The 25553-nt window shown below is 34.7% G+C and overlaps 1 protein-coding gene across 8 annotated transcripts in view; it reads left to right on the top strand.

The window, feature by feature from the left end:
• Positions 1-25553, top strand: part of ARHGAP29 (Rho GTPase activating protein 29) — an 82499-nt gene that overhangs the window by 41480 nt on the left and 15466 nt on the right. For all 8 annotated transcript variants that reach the window (XM_086391304.1, XM_086391300.1, XM_086391306.1 and 5 more), the window contains 13 exons: positions 1300-1396; positions 2059-2131; positions 4237-4285; positions 4719-4856; positions 5766-5830; positions 6260-6370; positions 6494-6574; positions 6778-6966; positions 7726-7863; positions 21329-21486; positions 21937-22073; positions 22340-22444; positions 25098-25196. In XM_086391304.1, coding sequence (XP_086247430.1) covers positions 1300-1396; positions 2059-2131; positions 4237-4285; positions 4719-4856; positions 5766-5830; positions 6260-6370; positions 6494-6574; positions 6778-6966; positions 7726-7863; positions 21329-21486; positions 21937-22073; positions 22340-22444; positions 25098-25196 — 1440 coding nt within the window. The remainder of the gene's footprint in view (positions 1-1299; positions 1397-2058; positions 2132-4236; positions 4286-4718; positions 4857-5765; positions 5831-6259; positions 6371-6493; positions 6575-6777; positions 6967-7725; positions 7864-21328; positions 21487-21936; positions 22074-22339; positions 22445-25097; positions 25197-25553) is intronic.

The raw sequence follows: 25553 nt of genomic DNA, 5'->3' as shown, positions 1-25553 counted from the left end.
TCTAGGTTATATAAGCTACAACCTAAATTTTGAGATATTTAAAAAATTATTTGTGGTGGTTCTTAAGTTTTTCTTCATCTTTGTATCAGGAATATTTAGAGGAATATGATGAAAGTTGTGGACCTTAGCCCCTCGTATCTATAAAATTTTGGTTGTAATTTCCTGAGGCTTCCAGGTTTGAGGTTTTAATTCATCCCTTCTTAGGAATCCTGGCTTTCTAGAAAGCATTTTCAATTCTTATTGCACATTAGATTCACCTGGGAGAAATTTTGAACAAGTATCTGTGCTTCAGGCTTTTAAAATCTGAATCTTGGGTGGTGGGCCTCAGATTTTGTTTTTAAAGCTCCTAAAGTAAGTCTGATGTACAACCAAGCTTAAGAACAACTCCGTTTTAAAACAAAGTATAGCTTCCTCTCCACTTGGTTTCTCTTCTTCCAGTTATTGGCAGGGATCCTAGGGAGGGTGGGATACAAGGAGCCAGTTGCTCCTTAAACTCAGTCTGAGTAGAACGTGATGCTTGGAACAATTTATTCAACCCTCTCGTTTTTTTGTCTCTGTAAACTGTATCTGGGCTTTTAACAAAGGTGTGTAAAGATAAAGTTATAATAAGAAACTTTTTCCAATTATATTTCATAAGTTTCTTTAACAAAATGCAAAATGTTAAAAAATCACGATGGTAAAAGACAGCTATGTATCAATTTAAATGGACCTCAGCGCCTAAGGACCTTACAAGAAATAAGGCTTTAAAAAGGCAGAAATTAGGAATTAAAAGTTTTTTAAGTATTGGGTGTTGTTAATATGATATGCTTCATGTATAGGTTTTATGCTACGTTAGATGTATATATGACTTTAGATATTGGTTATTTGTAGTGGAAAATGTACTTCATATTGACTTAGGTGGGCCACAGTGCATTTAATTGTTCTTTAAAAATGCCATGAAGCAATAAGCAAGAGAAAATAGCACAGAGCTCTCTTAACTGAGAGAGGGCTGATGTAACGTGGTCTCTATGACTCAAGATCGATTGATTTCACATTGAGTCACTTTTTGGATGTGCCAAATAATGCAGTGTGTGTGGAGGAGTCAGTTTGGAATGCCAGCTACTTTTATGCAAGGTGATTCTTTTGTGTGATTTCTTTAATGAAGGACTTGAACATCATATTATTTTGTGTATTAGGTTTTTTAGTTTCTGAATTTTCTAATGCTTCTAGAAAGTAATGGTGGATTTCTATGGGATTAAATTTTTTTGTATAAATCTAGTTTATTTTCCCCCTCATTTATTGTAATCCCTTTTCCCTCAGCTGTGAACTTCACAGAAGTAAATGAAGAAAACAAAAATGATCTCTTCAGAGAAGTGTTTTCTTCTATTGAAACCTTGGCCTTTACCTTTGGAAATATGTAAGTAGAGGACTGTCATTTCAAGAATTTAGGGCCTAAGTCTCAATGAGAGTATGTGTCATGATAATTCAGTATGTAAAGCAAAGTAAAGTATTAACCAACATAAAATATTATCACAGCTTTGGAAAAGCTATATCCTATGTTGCTTTATTGCTGTATTTGGAGGTGTTTATAGCCATTCAGACAGAGAAGGCAATGGCACCCCACTCCAGCACTCTTGCCTGGAAAATCCCATGGACGGAGGAGCCTGGTGAGCTGCAGTCCATGGGGTCACGAAGAGTCGAACATAACTGAGCGACTTCACTTTCACTTTTCACTTTCATGCACTGGAGAAGGAAATGGCAACCCACTCCAGTGTTCTTGCCTGGAGAATCCCAGGGACTGGGGAGCCTGGTGGGCTGCCGTCTATGGGGTTGCCCAGAGTTGGACACCACTAAAGCGACTTAGCAGCAGCAGCAGCGGCATAGCCGTTCAGAAGCAGCATCCATTTGTGAGTGACCACTTAGTTTATGTGGATAGATTCTTAGGAGTTTATATCTAAGGCTCTTTTAATCTAGATGACATGTTGAATGTACAGCTTGTGACACAGCAATGTAATGACTTGTGTTTTGTCTTTGTGTTTTTAATTTCTATTTCTTTTTTTTTAAACTTCCCCTGGATAGCTTGACAAACTTCCTTATGGGAGATGTAGGCAATGATTCATTATTGCGACTGCCTGTTTCTCAGGAAAGTAAGGTAGGCCAAGTTTGTATGAAAGCAAAGACTTTAATATTTTTAACTTCCTGTTTTAATAATATCTTAATCTTAATCTCAGCATTAGTCTTTGATAGTTTTTTAGTGTAGCGAGAAAAATAGCTCGGTTCATTTGAAGTATGATAATTTATGGCCAGTTTTGGGGCTGGAAATTTAGTTGTACTTTTTAAATGGAACTATCATTTTAAAAGAACATATCTGATAATTTTATAGTGTCTTATGTAATGAATCTATATGTCGTATGATCCAAAATTTTAATCGGTAGTTCTTAGCCGTTTTTCCTTCCTGATGGTGCCGCAGGTCTTGAAGACTGGTGGGAACTTAGAAAAATGATACAAGAAGTGAAGAAGGTGTTAATCTTTTCACATGCTCTGTAGTTTGTTTGTTACCATGAAACACCTAATTAACAAAACTGTAGGTCTTAATTCTCCCTAAGAGCATCCTTATAAGTATGTCAGAGAATTAGAGTTCTGATTCCTAGTTGAAGAAAAACACCTATAAAATAATAAAACATTAGGAATGTACTCAGAATATTGCTTTAAAGATTTATAGTAATTGTAGTAGTAATATTTTCATTTGAGTAATATTTTTTCACCAAATGCAAGATATTTAAACAGACTGCATTAGGGACATATGTTGATCATTTCCTGTTAAGGATTTCCAAAAAGTATTGGAATTCAGATCCAAAAGGATTTCAACACATATTTGGAAATGTGTCAAGTACTTGTTATTATGTCAAAATAACATAAGAACTACAGGTCTTTCTTAAATAATACAAAATGTGAATGACTACTTAAAGGCCATTTGTTATATGTACTACAGTATTTAGAAAAAAAAATGTGACATTCTGAAGTCATCCATTTGATGACTGGAGGACAGTGTAGAAACCATATCAGAATTATGAAGTATTTCTAGATCTTTAAAATATTATGCTGTTATTTATGATTTTTCCTCAATTATATGTTTCAAGCTTGCTGCTAATTTAGGAAGTGTAATAAAACACTCTATCAGTGTAACAGGGATCTAAACAATTTAAATTTTAGGTGTGAATCATATGTCCTATTCATGTGCTCCTGTTGTGGCCCATGTTGCTGTGCGTGAGTGTCTCATTGCATTGGCTTCTCTTACTTCAGAGCACAGGCTCTAGGGCATGCAGGCTACAGTAGCTGTGGTACACAGGCTTATTTGTTCCACATGGCGTGTGGGATCCTCCTGGATTAGGAATCGAACCCATGTCTTCTGCATTGGCAGGTGGATTATTTACCACTGAGCCACCAAGGAAGCCCCAAACCTACATCATCTTAATCTTTAAAATAGACTTATGAAGTGGTGTTCTTATCCTCATTTTATGAAGGGGCAAGAAAACTTAAGTGAGTATAAATATGTAGCTCAGTGTCGTATAACTACTAAGTGATAGAGCTTGACTTCAAATGTAGGTTTTACATGATTCCTTTTACATTGAATAATCAGCTCTCACAATTTTGGTAGATAACATTTTCCTGCACTGTCTATTAAGGTAGCTGCATGTCACATGCAGTGCATTAAATTAAAATTTTAATTCTCATTTACATTAGCCACTTTTCAAATGCCACTTTTCAAAGGTAGCTAGTAGCTACCTTATTGGACAGTGCAGCTGTGGAACATTTCCATCATCATAGAAAATTCCACACTAAGCTGTCCAAAGGACTTTGCACAACATGCTTATCATATAATAAAATGGTAAAGGATGGCTGAGAGTGTCTTTGTCTTCTGTTTAGATAGAAGTCTATTTAGATTGCTTCCAAAACTTGCTGACTAATATTTTTGAGATCTTTAGGATTTAAAATTTTGAATGGATTCATTAATGCTGTTAGTAAACAAAGAGGTTTATTCATTTTGGACCTTGAGAACTGCTGTTGTAAAAAGCTATATAGTTCTTATTAAATGTTCTGGCATTTAAACAGGCTTCTCAGGCTCTTTGAGTTCTAAATGCTTGAAATTCTTTAGTAGGAATTATCTCAGAGTAACAAGTTAGAGTGAAAAATTTTGAAGCAAAGATCTGTTATCTTCTGCTGTAATCTTAAATTTGCTTTCTTCCTTTTTTAAAGTCTTTTGAAAGCGTTTCTGTGGAATCAGTGGACTCATCCAATGAAAAAGGTAATGCTTGAGGTACTTAAAACTTTAATCAGACATTTTGCAGTTACTTTTGATAAATGTTTTGGATTACTTAATCTCCTTGCTTAGTAACCGAAAGTATTTATTTTAGACATAAGATGAATAATATGTAAAGTTTTACATATAAAACTTAAGGGAAAAAAACCTACTAGAGTAGATAGTGTGATGATAGAGACTGATCAACAATTATATAGGGTTTGTAACTTGATGAATGATAGAAATATGTATTAAGATTTTAAAATGTAATTTGAAATTATTTTCAACTCAAGCCATGACCCTTTGTTTTTGAATTTGTCACATTTTTTTCAACCAGTTTTCATTGAAAAACATCTTAGGATTTTAATGCTTCTTTAAAGGTTTCATGTTATGAGCTCATATTTAATGTGTACTTACCTTGACATTTTTTTATTTTCAGGAAGTTTTTCTCCTATAGAATTAGACAGCATGCTGTTAAAAAACACTAATTCTGTAGAACTGGCTTTGTCATATGCTAAAACATGGTCAAAATATACCAAGAACATAGTCTCATGGGTTGAAAAGAAGCTGAACTTGGGTGAGTTGCCCTTTGGGGCATCTGATTAACTCTGGAACATAAGAACTAAATTCTTTGTGATTCATTTTCTACAGACTGTAAATAATGATTTCACATTAGTAGTGCTTTCATTGTAGTAAATAAAATCATTGTCCATTTTCTCTTCTTGAAATAGGGAAGGCTCTCCTTAAAATAAATACACTTATTGAACATTGAACTGTGGACCTATCATTAGATCTGGGGACACCACGACAGTGGTCTTTGCCTTTAAAAAAAGTTATACTCTAATGAGCGAAAAGAAATGCAATCAGCTAATATAGTTAAAGGAGATAAAAAACAACTATCAGATAAAATCTAGCTATCAGATCAGAAGGCAATGGAAACATATATAAGGAACTTCTTGATAGCTAATATTTTCCCAGTGTTTTACAGTTAACAAAGTGCTTTCACATCCATTTTCTGATTTAATCCTTACCAAAACCCTGGGAAGTAGGCAAGACAAAATTCTTATTCCTGTTTAACAGAGGAGGTGAATGAGACAGGGAATTTGCCTAAGGTCAGCAGATTTGCCTAAGATCATATTAGTAACTGGCAAAATACAGAATTTACCCAAAACTTGTGCTCTTTCTATTACATTATTTGCCTTTAATATGGGATGCCCATCAGATTCACCTAAATAAGGCCTTAGAAACAGATAATAATCACTCCTAGGTCCCAGTCCCCTAAAGAGGTGAGATCTATGCAAGTGTATTTTGAAAGTTTCCCAGTTGATTTTGATGAGTAATTTCAATTAAGAATCATAGCTTCATACCATGATGCAGGCTAGTATTTGTGATCACTTTTTAATTGGGGGATTACAGATAATTCTAGAGTATGGAGGAGAAAAAGTAAGTTGGACTTACCTTCTGATGCCTTCTTTGACCTTTTCAGAATTGGAGTCCACTAGAAATATTGTTAAGTTGGCAGAGGCAACTAGAACTAACATTGGATTACAGGTAAGTGGTCAGTGAACTGCTAGGGTTCTATGCCAAGTGATTACTCAGCTCCTGATAATACCATGTAAAATCAGAAAATTTTGTACTTAATATAGGAAAGAACTTGAATGCTAAATAACCTTTTTATTGACAAGATAAGATCTTTTTAAACTTACAAAGATATTCATTATGAAGAAGCTAGGAAATTTACAGTTTTTTATATATATGAATATTAATTATCTTGTTAGCTACTAATTTTGCTGACTAGTTTAAGAACTACTTATTAATGTTCTTCAGTATTTTTTCATATGGTCATACTTATGAATAGTCATTTTTCTGAAAAAAATTTAAACTTAAAAATTTCTTTTTTTGAAGAAAAATAATGGGGGGGTTATCTAGAACTCTAGTACATTTCTATTGGAAAATTTTCTTTTCAATTTTAAATTCTAGGAGTTTATGCCACTGCAGTCTTTATTTACCAATGCCCTTCTTAATGATATAGAGAGTAGTCACCTTTTACAGCAAACAATTGCAGCTCTCCAAGCCAACAAATTTGTGCAGGTAAAAATTTATATATACACTATACTTTTTATTTTTTTAAACAGCAGTGTACCTTTAGAAAACAGCTTTTTTCTCTCTTTTCTGTTTTTTTTGTTTGTTGTTGTTTTAAAATGCCCTTGGCAGCCTCTACTTGGGAGGAAAAATGAAATGGAAAAACAAAGGAAAGAAATAAAAGAACTTTGGAAGCAGGAGCAAAATAAAATGGTTAGTATTATAATAGTTTCATCTATTTGTGAACATCTAAAAATCATGAGCAATCTGTTGGCATATATACCCTGGAAAGATGCATATCTTATCCTATAGTTTATCTAAAATGCAGTCATAACCGTCTTGCTGAATATGCTAAAGAGATTTGTACATTAGGATTTTTCTTATTTTGTATTTCATACTCTTTTTATTCTGTGTAGCTTGAAACAGAGACTGCTCTTAAAAAGGCAAAATTGTTGTGTATGCAACGTCAAGATGAATATGAAAAAGCAAAATCTTCCATGTTTCGTGCAGAAGAAGAACATCTGAGCTCAAGTAGTGGATTAGTAAAAAATCTCAATAGGCAGCTAGAAAAGAAGCGAAGGCTGGAAGAGGAGGCTCTTCAAAAAGTAATCATCTTTTTTGTTATTTATTACTATTGAATTAGCAATAATCTGCTAAGGCTTCAGTTCTCTTATTTTAACCTGCATCAGGACCACCTGGAAGGCTTGTCAAAACAAACTGCTGGGCTGTATCCTCAGAATTTCTGATTTAGTAAGGTCTGGAGTTGGCCCCAGACAACTTGGATCTCAAACAAGTGCCCAGGACTGCTGCTGCTGTTGCTGCTGGGGATCCACACTTTGAGAACCATTGTGCTAAGAGATTTTTGCTTATATTTTGAATTTTGGGGTTTATTTGTGAAGGAAGTATCTTAGGTCAATCGTTTAATATTTTCTGCTTGATTGTTCAGGAGGTTCACCATTTAGGCAACTGGGTGTATATGTGTACTTATTCTAGTACCTGCTAGCAAGACTAGGCAGAAGCTTTGTATTATTAATATTTATGAAATATAATTGATAAATTCTGTAAGAAGATTATAGGAAATGGTAAATATAAATAGAAAAGTCTATTAATGGACATTTATTTTATAGACAATGTACTAATTGTAAATTATACTTAACTATTCATAGAAGTCAGGTGTCCTTGAATTGCTGACCAAAACAATATTTATCTTTAGGAATATTCTATCTAAAACATAGAATGTTTCAGAACTTTCATGCATAAGCCATTTCAATCATTTAAACTGAGCTTTACTAGAATAAGTATATTTATTTTAAAATATAGATTCAGTGAACCAGCATCACTTTTTTCTCTGATAACTCCTAAAGGTAGAAGAAGCAAATGAACTCTACAAAGTGTGTGTGACAAATGTTGAAGAAAGACGAAATGATCTAGAAAATACCAAAAGAGAAATTTTAACACAACTCCGTAAACTTGTTTTCCAGTGTGATCTTACCCTTAAAGCTGTAAGTAATTTCTTCAGTATTTTAAAGAGAAAAAGTCTGTACATCTGTAGATATACAGACTGTATAACCTCTAGAATGCTTGATGAGTTGCAATTCTTACAGGATTTAATTTCTGAGATTATAGGAAAGTTTAGAGTTTGAAAATTGGAAAAGGAAATGGCAGCCCACTCCGGTATTCTTGCCTGGAGAATCCCAGGGATTGGGGAGCCTAGTGGGCTGCAGTCTGTGAGATTGCACAGAGTTGGACATGACTGAAGCGACTTAGCAGCAGCAGCAGAGTTTGAAAGTTGACTCTCAGTTTTTAATTCTAGTATGTGATTTGAGCTTTTTATCTATTCTCTTCTCCATGGATTGATGATTTGTTTGGTTAAAATTGAAGGGTGAGTGTTTGAAATTGCCTCTAAGCCACTCTTTCTTGGGTTGACTAACAAAATGGATTTAATCCCTGAAACTTCTATCAGTACAATGAGATCTGTTCTCCAGAATTTGAGAAAACTAAATATTGAAATTGAACCCAATGGTTTATTTGAAGACAAGGCATTCATGTATCTCTTTAAAATGGTTTTTATTAAAAATTTATGTGCAAAATACAGTGAACTTTCCATATTCACGGGTTCTACATTAGTGGATTCAACCAACTGTGGCTTGAGAGTATTCAGGGGAAAAAAGATTTCCAGAAACTTCCAAAAAAGCAAAACTTGAATTTGTCTGCATTGGTAACTATTTACATAGCGTTTAATTATATTTAATAGCTGTTTACATAGCATTAGGTATTATAAATAATCGAGAGATGATTTAAAGTCTATAGAAGGTTATGCCTAATTTACATGCAAATACAGTGCCATTTTATATAAAGGACTTATGCATCCATGGGTTTTTGGTATCCATGAGTGGTCCTGGAAACAGTTCTCTTAGATACTGAGGGATGACTGCACTTGTTTTTGGCATACGTTTCACAAATTTTAAAGCATATATAAATTTCTGTAATCACTACCATCACAGTTAGGACTCGAAATAATTGTATCACTCCAATAAAATTTCCTCATGGTACCCATTTATAGTCACACTCTCCACCTATCCCTTATCCCTGGCAAGTATTGATCTGTACTCCATCTCTGTAGTTTGATCTTTTCCACAGTGTCACATAAATTGAATTATAATATGTGTGTTTTGAAGACTGGCTTCTTTTACTCAGCATAATGCTTTTGCGATTCATCAATGTTATGCATGTATCAATAATTCATTTCTTTGTATTGCTGATTAGTATTCCACTGTGTGAATATACCACAGTGTTTATCCATTCACTACTTGGACAATTGCAGTTTGGGGTAATAAAGAATAGAGTTACTATGAATATTCATTTACAGTTTTTGTGTGAATATAAGTTTTACATTTCTGGGGTAAACGCCTAGGAGTGAGATTACTGGGTGGTATGGTAGATGTTTAATTTTGTAAGAAATTGCCAAACAGTTTTTTAGAGTTTTTTCATTGTTATTAGCAATGTGTGAGAGTTCCAGTTGTTCTGCATCCTTCACAACACTTGTCAGTTGTTGGTTTTTATATTTTAGCTGTTCTTAGGTATGTAGTGGTAGTGATTTTGTTTTGAGAATGACTTATGATATAGAGCATCCTTTAAAGGGTAAGTTTGCAATCTCCGTTTTGCCTGTTCTTTTGGATTGAGATATTTTCTTATTGTTGAGCTTGCATATATTGTTTACCAGTTTGAAGCTTCTCTTTATTCTTTTAGCAGAGTCAGGGAACAAAAGTTTTAATTTTGATGGAATCTTACTTAACAATTTCTGCTTTATGAGTCATGCTCTTGGATGATACCTAAGAGTGCTTCATCTAACCCAAGATCTCAAAGACTTCTTTGGTTTTCTATAAAAAATTTATAGTTTGATATTGAGAAATGATCGATTTTGAGTTAATTTTTTATAAAGTGAAGTATAACTTGAAGTTCATTTTTTGCATATGGATGTTACGTGAAAATTATACTCATGGAACTTTATGTTATAGTGGTGACTGAATGTTGGCATGGAGAGGTCAGTGTCATTGAAAAATGAATTACCTAGATTTCCTGAGAGAAGGTACCAGGATTGGTGAAGCAGAAGCACGAGGGAGAGGAGAGGCAAATATGAAACCTTTATTGGGGTTTCTGAGGGAAAATCTAGGTAGGACAGGATAAGCAATATAGGATTGTCTAGTTTGGGCTTTGGGGAATAAGGATGGCCTGAAACAGGGAATAGGAATTGGTACCTGACCTGGGATGATTTTAGGGCAGGGGAAAATACTGGCTTGATGTGTGAGAGTTAGAGATGGTTGGAGTTGCATGTAAAAGACATGTGTGTCCCCCAGCTAAGAATTGGCTAGCATTCAGAGGAATAGAAGTCCCCAGTCAGCAAGTTTTTAAAGATATTAAATCATCATAAAATACAGAAAATAAAAAAGGGTGATTAATACTTGTTTGCTTGTTCTGATACCATTTGTTGAAGACATTGTAGCATCACCATTGAATCATCACCATTGAATTGCCTTTGCATCTTTGTCAAAACTCAATTGACCATATTTTTATAGTTCTGTTTCTAGATTTTTTATTTTGTTCTGTGGATATATAATACATATGTATCTATCCTTTTGTCAGAACACTACTATATTGATTACTGGTATTGTCTAGCAAAGTCTTAAAATCAGGTACTATAAGTCTTCCAATTTTATTCTTTTCAGAATTGTTTTGAGTATTTAAGATCCTTTAACATTTATAAAAATGTTAGAATCAGTGTGTCTGTGTCTACAAAAAAAAAATCTTGCTAACATTTGAATTGGAATTACATTAAATTCAGCTTAGGGAGAATTGACTATGTAGGTATCATCCTAACTATAAATAGAGTTCTCCAATCCATGAACACAGTATGTGTCTTCATTTATTTAGGGCTATGTTACTTTTAATCAGCACTTTGTAGTTTTTAACATTTCTTTCCCATGTTTTGTTAAATTTAAACCTCTGTATGTATGTATGTATTTATTTGGGGGGTTCATTGTGAATCTGATACAAATAAATACATACACGATATTTGTGTACATGTGTATATGTATCTATGCATACACACATGCTTATTTAATTTCAAATTAAGTTCATTGTTAATGTTGAAAAATACGAGTTATTTTCATATCTTGATCTTGTATTTTGCAACCATGCTAAACTCACTTATTACTTTTAGGAGCTTTTTTTTTTAGCAGAATCATAGGGTTTTCTTACATAAAAAATCACATTTTCTGCAAATAGGGACAGTTTTCTTTCTTTCCAAACTCTGTTCCTTTTTTTTTTTTCTTATTACACTGGCTAGATATTAAAATTGATTGTTGAATAGAAGTGGTGAGATAAGACATCTTTGTCTTAATCTTAGGAAGAAAGCACTTAGTCTCTCACCATTAAACATGATAGCTGTAGGGTTTTTAAAAATATTTGTTTTTAATTAATTTATTTGGCTGCGCAGGGTCCTAGTTGCAGCATGAGGGATCCTCAGTCTTTGTTGTGGTGTGGTGTTGTTCAGTTGCTAAGTCATGTCTGACCGTGACCCCATGGACTGCAGCACGCCAGGCTTCCCTGTCTTTCACTGTCTCCCACAGTTTGTTCAAATTCATGTCCATTAAGTCAGTGAGGCTGTCTAACCATCTCATCTTCTGCCGCCCTCTTCTCCTTATGCCTTCAGTCATGAGGTATCTTTAGCTGTGGCATGTGAACTCTTAGTTGCGGCAGGTGGGAAATGGTTCCCCGACCAGGGAGCAGACCCAGGCCCCCTGCATTGGCAATGCAGAGTCTTAGCCACTGGGCCACCAGAGAAGTCCCTGTAAGGTTTGTTATTTTTTGAAGATACATTTTATCATGTTAAAGAATTTCTAGTTTTTTCTAATTGTTGAGAATTTTGTCATAAAAATATTGGGTTTTTGTCATATGATTTTTGTTTTTTTGCATCACTAGATGTGATAATAGAGTTTTTCTTCTTCAGTCTGTTAATATGATGAGTTGCTTCATAATACTAACATTGATATTTAAGTGTTGATCCACCCTTGCATTCTTGGGATAAGCCACTCTTGTTTGTGACACATTGTTCCTTTTATAAATTGCTGGATTCAATTTGCTGATATTTTGTTGAATATTTTTTTCTTCTCTGTTTATGAAAGATATTGGTATTATGTTTTTGTTTACTTTTCATGTTCTTATACTGCCTTTATCTGATTTTGGAATCAGGGTAATTCTGACCTTGTAAAATAAGTTGGGAAGTGTTGCTTCCTATTTTATTTTCTGGAAGAGATTGTATAGAATTGGTATTGTTTCTTTAAATGTTTTGTGGCATTTCCTGGTGAAAGCAGTTGGCTTGGAGTTTTCATTTTTTTGGAAAATCTTTCCCTGTGTATTCAGTTTCTTTTGATATAGGCCTGTTTGAATTAGTTCTTTTCATGTGAACTTTGGTAGTTTGCGGAATTAGTTCCACCCTTTCATCTAAGTTATTGTGTTTATGTGCATAGTGTTGTTTATAACTCTTAACCTCTCAGTGTCTCATTGAGCTGTAGTGATATCCTCTCTTTCCTCCCTGATGTTGGTAATTTGTGCCTTCTCTTTCACTTCCTTTCTCTTTGGTTAGTCTGGCTAGAGGTTTATAAATTTTGTTGATCTTTTCTGAGAGACAGCTTTTGATTTCATTGGTTTTTCTCTACTTTTCTTTTTAAATTTTTTTTCTGCTTTTTATTGTTCCTTTCTGCTTACTTTAGGTTTATTTTGCTTTTCCTTTTAGTTTCTTAAAGGTAGAAACTTAGATTGTTCATCAAGACCTCTCTACTTTTTTAATATGAATAGTTGATGATTTTAATTTCTCTCTAAGCACTGCTTATCTACATCCCACAAATTTTGAATTTGGATTTTCATTTTTATACAATTCAAAATATTTTCTAATTTTCCTCAACACTTTGATTTTACCTGTGGATATTGTAGAAGCTTGTTTAATTTCTAATTATTTGAGGATTTTCTGGACATTTTCCTGATACTGATTTCTAGTTTAATTCTGTTATAGTGAAACAAATACTTTATATGATTTTAATTTTCCTATATTTGTTATGATTTGCTTTATGACTCAGGATATGGTTTATCTTGGTACTGTTCATGTGTTCACTTGAAAGAATGTATATTCTGCTGTGGTTGGCTGGAGTAACCTATAAATGTAGACTAGTTCCTCTTGGTTTATGATATTTATTTCTTCCATATCCTTGACGATTTACTTTTTGTTTCTGTCAATTACTGAGAAAGCAATTTTGACGTTTTTAGCATACTATATATTTTTAATTCTGTCAGTTTTTCCTTTATATATTTTGAATGTCTCAATTGCTTATATACATTAATGATTATTATATATTCTTGGTGAATTGATCCTTTTATCTTTATGAAATGTGTCTTTTTATCCTGGTAATTTTCCTTGCCTTTTACTCTACATTATTTAATATTGATAGAAGTAGTTAAGGTTTCTTTTGAGCATTTTTAGCATGGTATATCTTTTTCCATTCTTTTACTTTTAACTTAATCATGTATTTTAAGTGAAGTTATTATATAGCATAGTGTTCAGTGTTGATTTTTTTAAAATCTATTTTGATAATCTCCATCTTTTGAGTGGAATGGTTAGACCATTTATATTTAATGTAAATATATGTGCAAATTTAGGCCTACTACTTTTTGTTTTCTGTTTGTACCTTATGTTTCCCTTCATCTGTTTCTCTTTTGATGCCTTTTTTGTATAAATCGATAATTTTTTAGAATTACATTTTAATTGATCTATTTAATTTATTTATTAAAGACTTAATGTTTTATTTATATATTAGAATTATATTTTAGTTTATCTAAAATTATTGTCTAAAGTTTAATTTATTATATATATTTTAATATATCTATTGGGTCTTTGATTATGTCTGTTCATTTGTATAGTGTTTTTTCTTTAAATGGCTGCACTAAGACTATAATGGCTGCATTTTTCAGTTTACTTTGAACTAATATTTTACCAAGTTCAAATGGAATGTGAGAACTATACCACCATATAAGTTCCTTTATTCATTTTTAGTTGTAGTTGATATGTATCTTACATCTGCATACATTGAAAACTTCACCAGACAAACTTACAATTTTGGTTTTCGAAAGTCTCATATTTTAGAGAGTTTAAGAGAATAAAACTAGTCTTTAAATGTACCCAGATATTTACCATTTCTGTTATTATTCTTTCACTCTGAGTTTCCATCTTCTCTCCCATATAATTTCTTTTGTCCAAAGAACTTCTTTTACCATTTCTTTTATAGTTGGTCTACTGGTGATGAATTCTCTTGGTTGTCTTTCATCTTAGAATGTCTATTTCATCTTCATGCATGAAGGATATTTTCACTGAATTTAGAATTCAGTTCTTTTAACACTTTATTTATAAAAATGTTATTCCACTGCCTCTGGCATCCAGAGTTTCTATGCATAGTCATTTGAATCATTGTTTCCCTAATATGAAGCGTGTTGTTTTTCTTTGGCTGCTTGCAAAAATTTTTCTTGGTCTTTGGGCTTCAGCAGTTTGATTACAGTGTATTTGGATGTAACTTTTGTTGAGTTTCTCCTGTTCTTGGATCTACAGATTTAACTCTTTCAATGTGTAAGAACTATTTGGCTATTTTTCCTTCAGATTTTTTTTTTTTGTAACAGTCCCTCATCTTCCTCTAAGACCCTAAAGACTCAAATGACAGATCTTTTGTTATTATTCCACAAGAATGTAGGACCTTTTTTCCCCCAATCTTTTTTTCTCCTGATTGTTTATGTTGTTCTACTGATCTTTTTTCAAGCTCACTGACTTTTTTTGTTGTTATCTCCATTTTCCGTACAGTCAATCCACTGATTTTTTTGTTTTGGATATTTTTTTAGTAGTAAAATCTCCTTTTGTTTCTTTTTTATATCTTCAAATTCTCTGCTGAGACTTCAGTCTTTCCACATTTTAATATTGTTGGCCCTTATTTCTTGAAATCTAATAATATCTGCTTTAAAGTCTATGATAATTCAAATAGCTGAGTCATCTCGGTGTTGGTATCTGTTTGTCTTTTTTCTTATGAGTTGTTGAGATTGTCCCAGTTCTTTGTGTGACAAGTAATTTTGGATGATATCTTAGGCATTTTCAGTATTACCTTATATGACTCTGGGTTTTCTTTATAACCTGTATTGGATGTTGATTCTTTAAAAATTTAGCAGGCTTTTGATCCAGCTAGGTTCACTCTTCAACTAAGGACTCCCTTCTAGGCCTTCTGGCTGGGAAACTGAAGTTAACCTAGTCTGCTGCTTTGAGAGCTGAGTTGGGGAAGGATAAAGAGAAAGAAACAACAGGAATTTCAGACTCCTCATTCCTCAGACTACAGTTATAGAAAAGAATTCCCCTCAGTTTTAGACGTGTGTTCTGCTGCTACTGCCATCACTCACACTGCCAGAGGACTTCATCTTAGGGCTTGGGGCAAGAGAGAAAACAAACATACAAAAGAAACAAGAGAATTTCCCCAACTCTTTCAGTCACATATATTTGAGTAGGAGTAGTGTACTGACTGGGAAATATGAGCAGGAAAAAAATAACAGGAAGCATGCCACGGATTGGTCATAACTTAATTTGTAGTTTATTTCCACAGTCTACTTGCTACCATTTACTTTTCAGAGCCTTCAGATAGCTAATCCGTGCATTCTGTCCAGGGTTTTTAGGGAAATTGAGTGAGAGACTTTGGAAGTGAGCTTATTCCATTTGAATCACAAACCTTCCTTAAAATATTTCTGGGTGTTTAAAATTGTATCTCATTTATTTATCAAATTCTGATTAATTAATATGTGGTTAATTTACAGTCAATTTTAATAAAAATATTGAAAAGAATTACAAAATCCCAAGATTCAAAATTCCTGTGTAAGTTATTTAAGCCAACTTTTTACCTTTTACAAGTCCTTTTACCTCAAACAATAGCTAATGATAATTAAGATTGTGTGTTTGCCAGTGTATTGTGAATGAAGCTGTTTGTCTTCATTAACTCATTTAATTTTCACAAAATCATGTTGGGTAACTATAATTGTTTTAAGCTCCATTTTACTGATGGAGTAAAGTTTAGAAAATCTTTCTTCTCCAAGTGTATTCCTTATACCAGTCACATTCTTGTTACTTTGGAAGTCTATAAGGAATGCAGAATTTTGGGTTTCAGCCTAAACTTTTGATATCAGAATCTGTATTTTGAACAGGATCCCCTACAAGATTTATTGCACATTAACTTTTTTGGAAACAAATGTTTAATGTAGTTATAAACAACTTAATATCAAAGTCACCCAGCTATACGTTGGAAAGCCAGACTTGAAGAATGACTTCAGAGCTGGTGCTTCTAAATACTGTGCTATCTTGCTGTGAATGATTACCCAGCCTGGATTTGAACAACTCCAGAATTAGTATGACGTGTATATTGAGCTTTTAAAAAAATCTGTTTTATTGTAGACCTTTCAAGTTGTGCTATATTGATATAATCCCTCTTCCACAAGATAGTACTTTAAATATCTCTCCCTGGATTTTTTTTCAGACTGCTGAAATCTGACTACTTCATATAACAGAGTTCTCTCATGAGCTTAATCTTGTTTGTCTGCCTCCATCTAAAAAAGTGATGCTGTTTGGTGATCCAACAATTATTATTTCTTTTAATTTGATGTGATATAAACAAGAAGTTACCTAATTTTGTTGGAGAAGGAAATGGCAACCCATTCCAGTGTTCTTGCCTGGAGAATCCCATGGAGCCTGGCAGGCTGCAATCCATGGGGTTGTGAGAGTTGGACATGACTGAGCAACTAAGCACACAATTTTGTATATAACATTTGTATTTGTTAATGCCTGTTGTTCAGTTGCTAAGTTATGCCCAGCTCTTTGTGACCCCATTGACTGTAAATGCCAGCCTCTTCTGTCCTCCAGTATCTCTTGGAGTTTGCTCAAATTCATGTCCATTGAATCGGTGATGCTGTCTAACCATCTCATCCTCTGTTGCACCCTTCTCTTTCACCTTTAATCTTTCTCAGCATCAGGGTCTTTTCCAGTGAGCCACCTCTTTGCGTTAGGTGGCCAGAATTTTGGAGCTTCAGCTTCAGCATCAGTCCTTCCAATGAATATTCAGAGTTGCTTTCCTTTAGGATTGACTGGTTTGATCTCCTTGGAGTCCAAGGGACTCACTCAGTAGGGTCTCTTCTCCAGCACCACACTTGGAAAGTATCAGTTCTTCAGCACTCAGCCTTTTTTCTTTATTGTCCTACTCTCAACATCCATACTTGACTACTGGAAAAACCATAGCTTTGACTATATGGACCTTTGTCAGCATAGTGATGTCTCTGCTTTTTAATATGCTGTCTAGGTTTCTCATAGCTTTTCTTCCAAGGAGCAAGCGTCTTTTAATTTCATGCCTGCAGTCACCATCTGCAGTGATTTTGGAGCCTAAGAAAAGTAAAATCTGTCACTGTTTCCACTTTTTTTCCCTTCTATTTGCCATGAAGTGTTGGGACCAAATGCCATGCTCTTAGTTTTCTAAATGTTGACTTTCAAGCCAGCTTTTTCACTTTCCTCTTTCACCCTCATCAAGAAGCTCTTTAGTTCCTCTTCACTTTGTGCCATTAGAGTCGTATCATATGCATGATGATACCACTACTGTTATTGCCTACTGTTTATTTAAAAGAAATATACAACAGATACCCTCTCTCAAGGAGTTTTAGCATTTATCTAGGGAGAGAGAATTAATACATCTGAAAAATTATAGAGCAGTACTTATCTGCGTATGAAGTAGACTTTGAGGTACAAGTTCCCCAAACTTGAACAAATACACAACTCTTGAAAATCACTACAGCGTATAATGTATAGTCTGTTTATGGGAAGTTTCTCCCTATAGATATTTGTGAGCAGAATTTCTTATTAGCTGGAGTTCTTTTGAACCAGTTTAATCAGTTTTACTCCTTCACTTTGAGGAAGTGACATTATTCACATGCAGATCTAAGCAGATAGCAAATCCAGCATTCAGTTCTTGAATGTAGGTGCTTTTCCCCCAAGGTAAGAGCCATAATTTTCTCAGATTTCTTTGTTTTCTTCTCTATCAAAGAAGAATTGGGGGATTTTTGGTGACTGTTTTGTATCACCATCTCGCAAATTATTTTCAAAAGAATTTTGTTCTCACTCTAGGATCTGTTATTATTACGTCTATCATTGAAAAGAAAACAAAGTCATCTGAAATATAAAGATGCTGGACACTCGGTTATATTCACTCACTATCTTAAGGAAGATACATAAATCAGTCCCAGCAAAATTATAAGTTACATCATAAACATCAAGAATTATTCTGTATTGAATTAGGAAGTATTGAAGGATATGGGATGAAGATCATAATTACATTACTAGGGCATTTCCAGGAGGTCGAGTGGCTAGGACTTCGTGCTTTCACCAAGGAGGGAAGTGAGTTCAATCCCTGGTCTAGGAACTAAGATCCTGGAATGCATGTATCTCGGCCCAAAAAAATTGCATTACTGAGTGAGAACAAGGAGAAATGACCAAACCAATTACCAAAGGCCTAATTAAATTAACAGACTTTGAAGGATGGGAAACATTAGCACAAGAGGTTTTCCTTTCCTTTGAAAGGACATTCATGAAAAATTTATCTTTTTAAAAAATGTAGGACAGAAATATTGAACAAAAATTTTTAGATTATTGCTAATGTATATGAGAGAAACTTTTCCCATTGATTGGAAATTATGAAATACTCTATTTCAGCAACTGTCAGAAAAATTTGTGCTAATCTGTGTGCCAGTGGAGTAAGTAAAGATTAAATATAGATGATGAAAGCTGGGCATAGAGTTGAAAATCCTCTGTTCTTGAGTGAGCAGTAACAGAAAACATGCAGGATTTCAATATGACCTTGACTGATAACACTTGCTACTACTATTCATTTGGTCATTTACCCTTTATGAAGCACTTAGGCCACTGTGCTATTATTCATTAGGGACCTAGAAGAAAAGGATGAAGTCCCAGACCCAGGACGGGATTGGGGGACAAAAAGATCTTAGGGACATGATGATTTTTGAAGTACCTATGAGCCACCCCAGTAAAGATTCCCAGCAAGTCCTGCAGGATCTACCCCATGGGGACCTCAATCTTCAGCATTTCTGTTAGGTGAGGGAGAAGACTGAATAATTTAGGGGAAAGATATTTTAAGATTGGACTTCCAGTACATATAAGGCTTTATTTATAAGTACCTGTAGACAAACATTGGAGAAGGCAATGGCAACCCATTCCAGTACTCTTGCCTGGAAAATCCCATGGATGGAGGAGCCTGGTAGGCTGTATAGTCCATGGGGTCGCTAAGAGTCCGACATGACTGAGCGACTTCACTTTCACTTTTCACTTTGATGCATTGGAGAAGGAAATGGCAACCCACCCCAGTGTTCTTGCCTAGAGAATCCCAGGGATGGCGGAGCCTGGTGGGCTGCCGTCTATGGGGTCGCACAGAGTCGGACATGACTGAAGCGACTTAGCAGCAGCAGCAGCAGCATAGACAAACATTAAGCGGATGAGTTGATTGATTATGCCTGTGTATTCATTTGACTTTTTAATTAGTGTTTCTAACTAGATTCATAAAGTTTATTAAAAAGTATTAAAAGTGGACATACAATTACCTTTAGGATCAAGAGAGTTCAGTTCAGTTTACCATTAACCAGAGAATTCCCAATTATAGCTAATTGTTGGACTTAAACTTTACCATCCACAATTTGAATTTCCTGTGTTACTTGAAGGAGGAACAAGTGATTCTATTATGTGCACTTTTCAAATACTATTTATGCTGACTCTTAGTTATCCTTGGAGAATGCCTATCTACCTTGGAAAGGACTTAGGCTAATCAAAAGTTCAACGTATCATCTGGTAATCAAAAGAGATGAAGAGGAAACATGGCAGTCTTTGAAATAACATTAAGCTGATCGAAATTTGGCATTCATTCACATTTCCCACACAGAAGTGGGAGTGGCATTTAGAAAAGTCAGATCATGTTACAAATCCTGTGCTGTGCTGTATGTTGTACTTAGTCGCTCAGTCGTGTCTGACTCTTTGCAACCCCATGGACTGCAGCCTTCCAGGCTCCTCTGACCTTGGGGATTCTCCAGGCAAGAATACTGGAGTGGCTTGCCATACCCTCCTCCAGGGGATCTTCCCAACCCAGGGATCAAACCCAGGTCTCCCACACTGCATAGATTCTTTACTGACCGAGTCACCAGGGAACCCTCCACTCGCTTCCTGTTGTACCTTACCTTGGTTTAGATGGCGTCTTCCCTGTTTGGCTTTATCTCAAACTGAAACACCACACTGACCTTTCATCTGTTTCTTGCGCATGACAGGTTCTTTCTTACTCACTTTTGCCCTAGGGTCTTTGCACTATCTCTTCTGTTTGTATTGGTTTTCTCCCTGGAACTTCTCACTGGTTCTTTGTTATATCAGGTCTCAGTTCAGACATTACCTCCTCAGAGAGTCCCTTCACCAAACTGTCATATCAAAAGTACCCTTTTGCAAACACATACCTGGTCATATTCTATAACCTGACAATGTTATATCATGTTTGTAGCAGTTTTCAGTACCAGAAATTATCCTACTTAATTTGTCCTCTGTCTTCAACCCCCACCCTCAGGAAAATGCAAACTCATATGAGGACTGGGATTTCATCTATTTATTTGCTGTAATATACCCAAAACTTGGATTTTTATGAACTTGAGAGTAGTTAATTCATGTACAGTTCTCGGGGTGGACCTGGCATATTGTAAACACTCTGTCTGCTTATTTTTGTTGTTGTTCCTGTAAGTGGCAGTAGTGACAGTAGGCATGTTAGGCATTTGTAGAAATTCAATGGAATAATTATTTTGAATAGATTCAAGATAGTACCTAATTATAAAAACTGAGTGCTGTAGGACACATTATAAGTATAAAGTATTTCTATTTTTATAGGATTGAAGAAGTGAAACTGAAAATAATAGTGCTCTGATTGGAATTTTTCCTCCATGTTTTTCAGTGTAGACAGTTACGGTCAGACCATCAGAGTACAGAGCTGGGATCATCAGAAACACATCCATCTCCTAAAATTGTGAACCTGTAGGGACATGGGTTGTGTTTTTAAACCTTTCAGATTAAAGCCAGCTTTGCTGGAAGTGATTGCTCCTAGATACTTCATTAAAACTACTTTCCATGCCCCTCCCCCAATTTAGTCCTTGTACAAAGTCAGGTGACATAGTGTGCTCACGATGATATTCACTGTCGAATTCTTCACTGTGTGGCCTTTTTCTTGGTACTGTTACTTGAAATAAATGTGTATGTACATAGCATTCTCTGTAGCATGACTCTTTTACCTTTTTGTTTTGTTTTGTTTGTGACCATAGGTAACAGTTAACCTCTTCCAGATGCAGCAGCTGCAGGCTGCCTCCCTCTCAAGCAACTTACAATCTCTCTGTGATAGTGCCAAACTCTATGACCCAGGCCAAGAGTACAGTGAGTTTGTCAGGGCCACAAATTCAGCTGAAGAGGAGAAAGTTGATGGGTGAGAACATATAGAAGAAATTATTTCTAGATATAAAATCTTTATTGCCGAGTTTTCTATCTTGTGTCAGGTGGTGTCGTTTCTAACACTGACAGCATTGACTGTAAAACTTTCTGAATTTTTAAAATATTTAAGATGTAATTGACTTAGAGTAAAGCTTTCCATTTTGACACAGAGCTCAGTTATTTGAGATTTAGAAATCCACTATACTTGAAAAGTTTAACCATGCTATGAATAATTCACTATATTTTTGCTCCTCTTTTTCAAGTTTCAACTGTAATAAATAAAAATGATTAATAAGTTTTATTCACATATCTTTTAAGAAGTTCAACTATATGTTTCTTAATATTTAATTACTCTGTTCATTAAATTAACAAATATTTCTGAAAATAAAGTGGGCTGATTATTTGTCATTTTTCTGTATGAAGAGTTGTATTTGGGTTTTCTTAGGAATGTAAATAAACAATTAAGCAGTCCTCCCATTTCTGGATACGGACCTTCTGACTCTTTAGAAGACGTTGTACGCCTTCCTGACAGCTCTAACAAGATTGAAGAGGACAGATGCTCTAACAGTGCAGACATAACAGGTAGTTTTTCACACTAAAAAGAGAACTAATTCATGACAGCTAAAATTGTTTAAATGTGATCATTAAATGAGTTGCAGGTCTGGAAGTTAAAAATCAGGCCTTGAGATATAACCTTATGAAACTTTATTCATAGTTGTGAGCACTGCGCCTGTCAGCTGTCACACTGTTAGAGAAGTTTGACTTGTCTCATTTTAAATAATGTCAGTATTTTGCCTTATGAAATTCATCTGTAGCCAAGTTTGACTGTAAATATTCTTTTCTTAAAGGTCCATCTTTTCTAAGGTCATGGACATTTGGAATGTTTAGTGATTCTGAGAGCACTGGAGGAAGCAGTGAATCCAGATCTCTGGATTCTGAATCTATAAGTCCAGGTATATAAGTATTAAGTCTAGAGTGAAAATTCAATGAAAGATGAAAATATTCCTTTTGGGGGATATCTTAGCTACTTTATTTTCCTTTTTCTTTTTTTTAATTGAAGTATAGTTAATTTGCAATATTGTATTAGTTTTAAATGTCCAGCAAAGTTAATAGGTTATACATATATTTAGGTATATATCTATATACTTTTTGGATTCCTTTCCATTATAGTTTATTACAAGATACTGAATATAGTTCATTGTGCTATACAGTAAATTCTTATTTATAACTATCTTATTTTTATAATGAATTGTCTCATAGAGAGAAGTATGTACATGTATATGTACAGTTTAAATAAAAATCATAGAACAAACCCATATATATTCAACACCTAGCCTAACAAAACATTATATTAGAAGGCCCCTGTGTGTACTTCCTTGATAACCTTGCCTTGTCACTCACCAGATGAACCATCATCCTGAATTTTGTTTATCTTTCCCTGGCTACTTTAAATATTTTAGTACTCATGTAGTTGAGCTTTGCCCTCTTTGGAATCTTAGGCAGACGAAATCATATTGTTCTTTTGTGACCTCTTTTATGAATTTTGAGATTCCTATTGATGTGTGAGAAACTGTCTTTTACTTTATGCTATATGCTGTATAGTTTTCCATTCTGTGGACATAATTTATTATATATCTTTTGGGTTGTTTTGTAGTTATTCACTGGGTAACGAGCCATAAAATGAATACCAATTCTTGTGCCTGTGATAACTTACTCATTTTTTATAAATGTGCTTTAAGGTACTTTGATAAAGAGAATCTCATCCTCTTTAGAGAGGCAGAGTAGATGTTTTGAATTCTCCCTTAATGGCTTCAAAGAGAATGACTTGTAATACAGCTAGCAAGAGAAGAATGGGTCATTTGAACCCTTGAGATTATTTCTTTCCATGTTCTTTCTCCTTCACTCTTCTACCAAAGACTGCTCCAATCCTATTCTTCCTGGCTAAGTTTCTTTCTCCTAGGATCTTGGCATTCCAGGAGATATGTTATAGGATTTAACCTTCCTCAAAATCAAAGACTAATGACTTTTCTTTTCGTGTTCTACACAATTCAGAAATTTTATTCCTGTAAATATATCTTTGACTTTAAAGTTAGAAATGACTTCCATGCAGCACTGAGGTTTACAGGCAGGTTGTTGCCAACTAGCTTGAGGCCTACTTTAAAGTTATTGCTGTTCAGGAACACTTTGGAGATGTGAGCCTATTTAACTGAATATTTATAATTAGCTTTATAAAAACAGGTTCTAGCAATTCCCATAAATTTAGACTCAGTCTAGAGCAAAATTATTCCTAAATTATTTGGAATCCTGTAAGACTTCATGTGATAAAGATGAAAACTTAGAACCTGGTCACATGATAAATGGGTAAAGACCCAAGGATGCATAGCCTTGTGACAGCCATCCTCAGACACTGGTAGTGGAAAGGGATGAGAGTCAGAGTGCTTTGTAAGAAGACATGTGACCGGGGCTGGGATTTATAAGTGGTAGGTTTCTGCTCAGTAATGAAAGGAAGTCATTTTACAATTGTTGCTGCTGCTGCTTAGTTACTAAGTCATGTCGGAGTCTTTGCCATCCCATGAATTGTGTGTTTCCCACCAGGTTCCTCTGTCCATGGGATTTATCAGGCAAGAATACTGAAGTGGGTTGCCATTCCCTACTTCAGGGTATCTTCCCGATCCAGGCATCAAAACTCTATCTCCTGCTTGGCAGGGGGATTCTTTACCACTGAGCCACCTTGGAAGCCCTTGTTTTACAGTTATAATAGTTTTTAAATGAACATACGGCTTCATGATCTCTTAGTCATTTGGGGACACATTCAAAACAAAAACTAGATGACCACCTTTTAAGCATAGTTTGAAGAGGGGAAGGAATCTTTTGAGAGAGAGGAAGTGGTTTAAATAATTAGTGAAGTACTTTCTAACTCTGAACTGAAGACTCTCTTAAAGCCTTGAGTTAAATGTAAACTTCCACTTAGAGACAGCCCTGTTTGTAGGATCAGCACAGAGCAAATAAACCTCATTACCTGGTTGGGCTGCTTCCACACATGCTTTGAGACAACTGACAGAGTCCTTGGCTGACAACTTATGTCATGAACTCTTAGCTCCTGGCCAGGATCGTTGCTCCTGGTTCCCAGGCTCCTGTCTTACTAGCAACATAAATGTGATGGTACTGTTACATTGCTGTGTTTGTAGATTTTTGTATATTTTATTATAGAAAGCTTTAGGGTACACTTATTTCTTTATCACTTAATTCAACAAGCAAGTAATGACAGCTTTACTGTTCTGCCAGCTATTCCATCAGATATTAGATATAAGGCTTGAGTAGAAAATACTCTTTATTCTTGTAGAGTTCATAATCTCTAACACTATCAGAAGTTGACAGTTGAGGTCTCATTGGAATGTGTGATCCTCAGTTTATTTTAGATTTATTTGGAAAAGTCAGATTTGGCTCATTCTCTTTTGTTCCCAGTAGTAAGTATTAGGATCCTGTGTATCCACAGTCTGAATGGAAGCAATGTTGATATTGTAACTAATAAAATAGCATGACTTGTGTTATTCAAAAAATGCTGTCATTACCCATTTCTTAAACTCTCAATGAATTTTCTTTTAGGAGACTTTCATCGAAAACTTCCACGAACTCCATCCAGTGGCACCATGTCTTCTGCAGACGATCTGGATGAAAGAGAGCCACCCTCCCCTTCAGAAGCTGGTATTACTCTCACCTGAATCACATTTCCACTAAACTAGCTGAATCAGTAACACTGCATGATATTAGGAAGAAATAGTATGGTTTAAAGAATTACTTTACTGTGTATTAAACAAAAGGCATTATATTGACTAGATATATCCCAACCAATTATTTATAAGTATGGGTTCATAGTGTATTAATCAAATGTTACAAATAAAAATATAAGAATAAGGAAAACTACTAGAGCTAAAATGTATTGTTGTGATGCTCAAATAGGCTAGATATTTTTTTAAATATATATTTATTTATTTTTGGCTGCATTGGGTCTTAGTTGTGGTACGTGGGCTTGGTAGTTGCCCCACAGCATGTGGGATCTTA

This window comes from Bos grunniens, chromosome 3 (genome assembly GCF_055505025.1).
Source record: "Bos grunniens cultivar Pamir isolate PY7600 chromosome 3, Bosgru_T2T1.0, whole genome shotgun sequence".
Lineage (NCBI taxonomy): Eukaryota > Metazoa > Chordata > Mammalia > Artiodactyla > Bovidae > Bos > Bos grunniens.
This window is presented reverse-complemented; position numbering and strand designations above follow the sequence as displayed.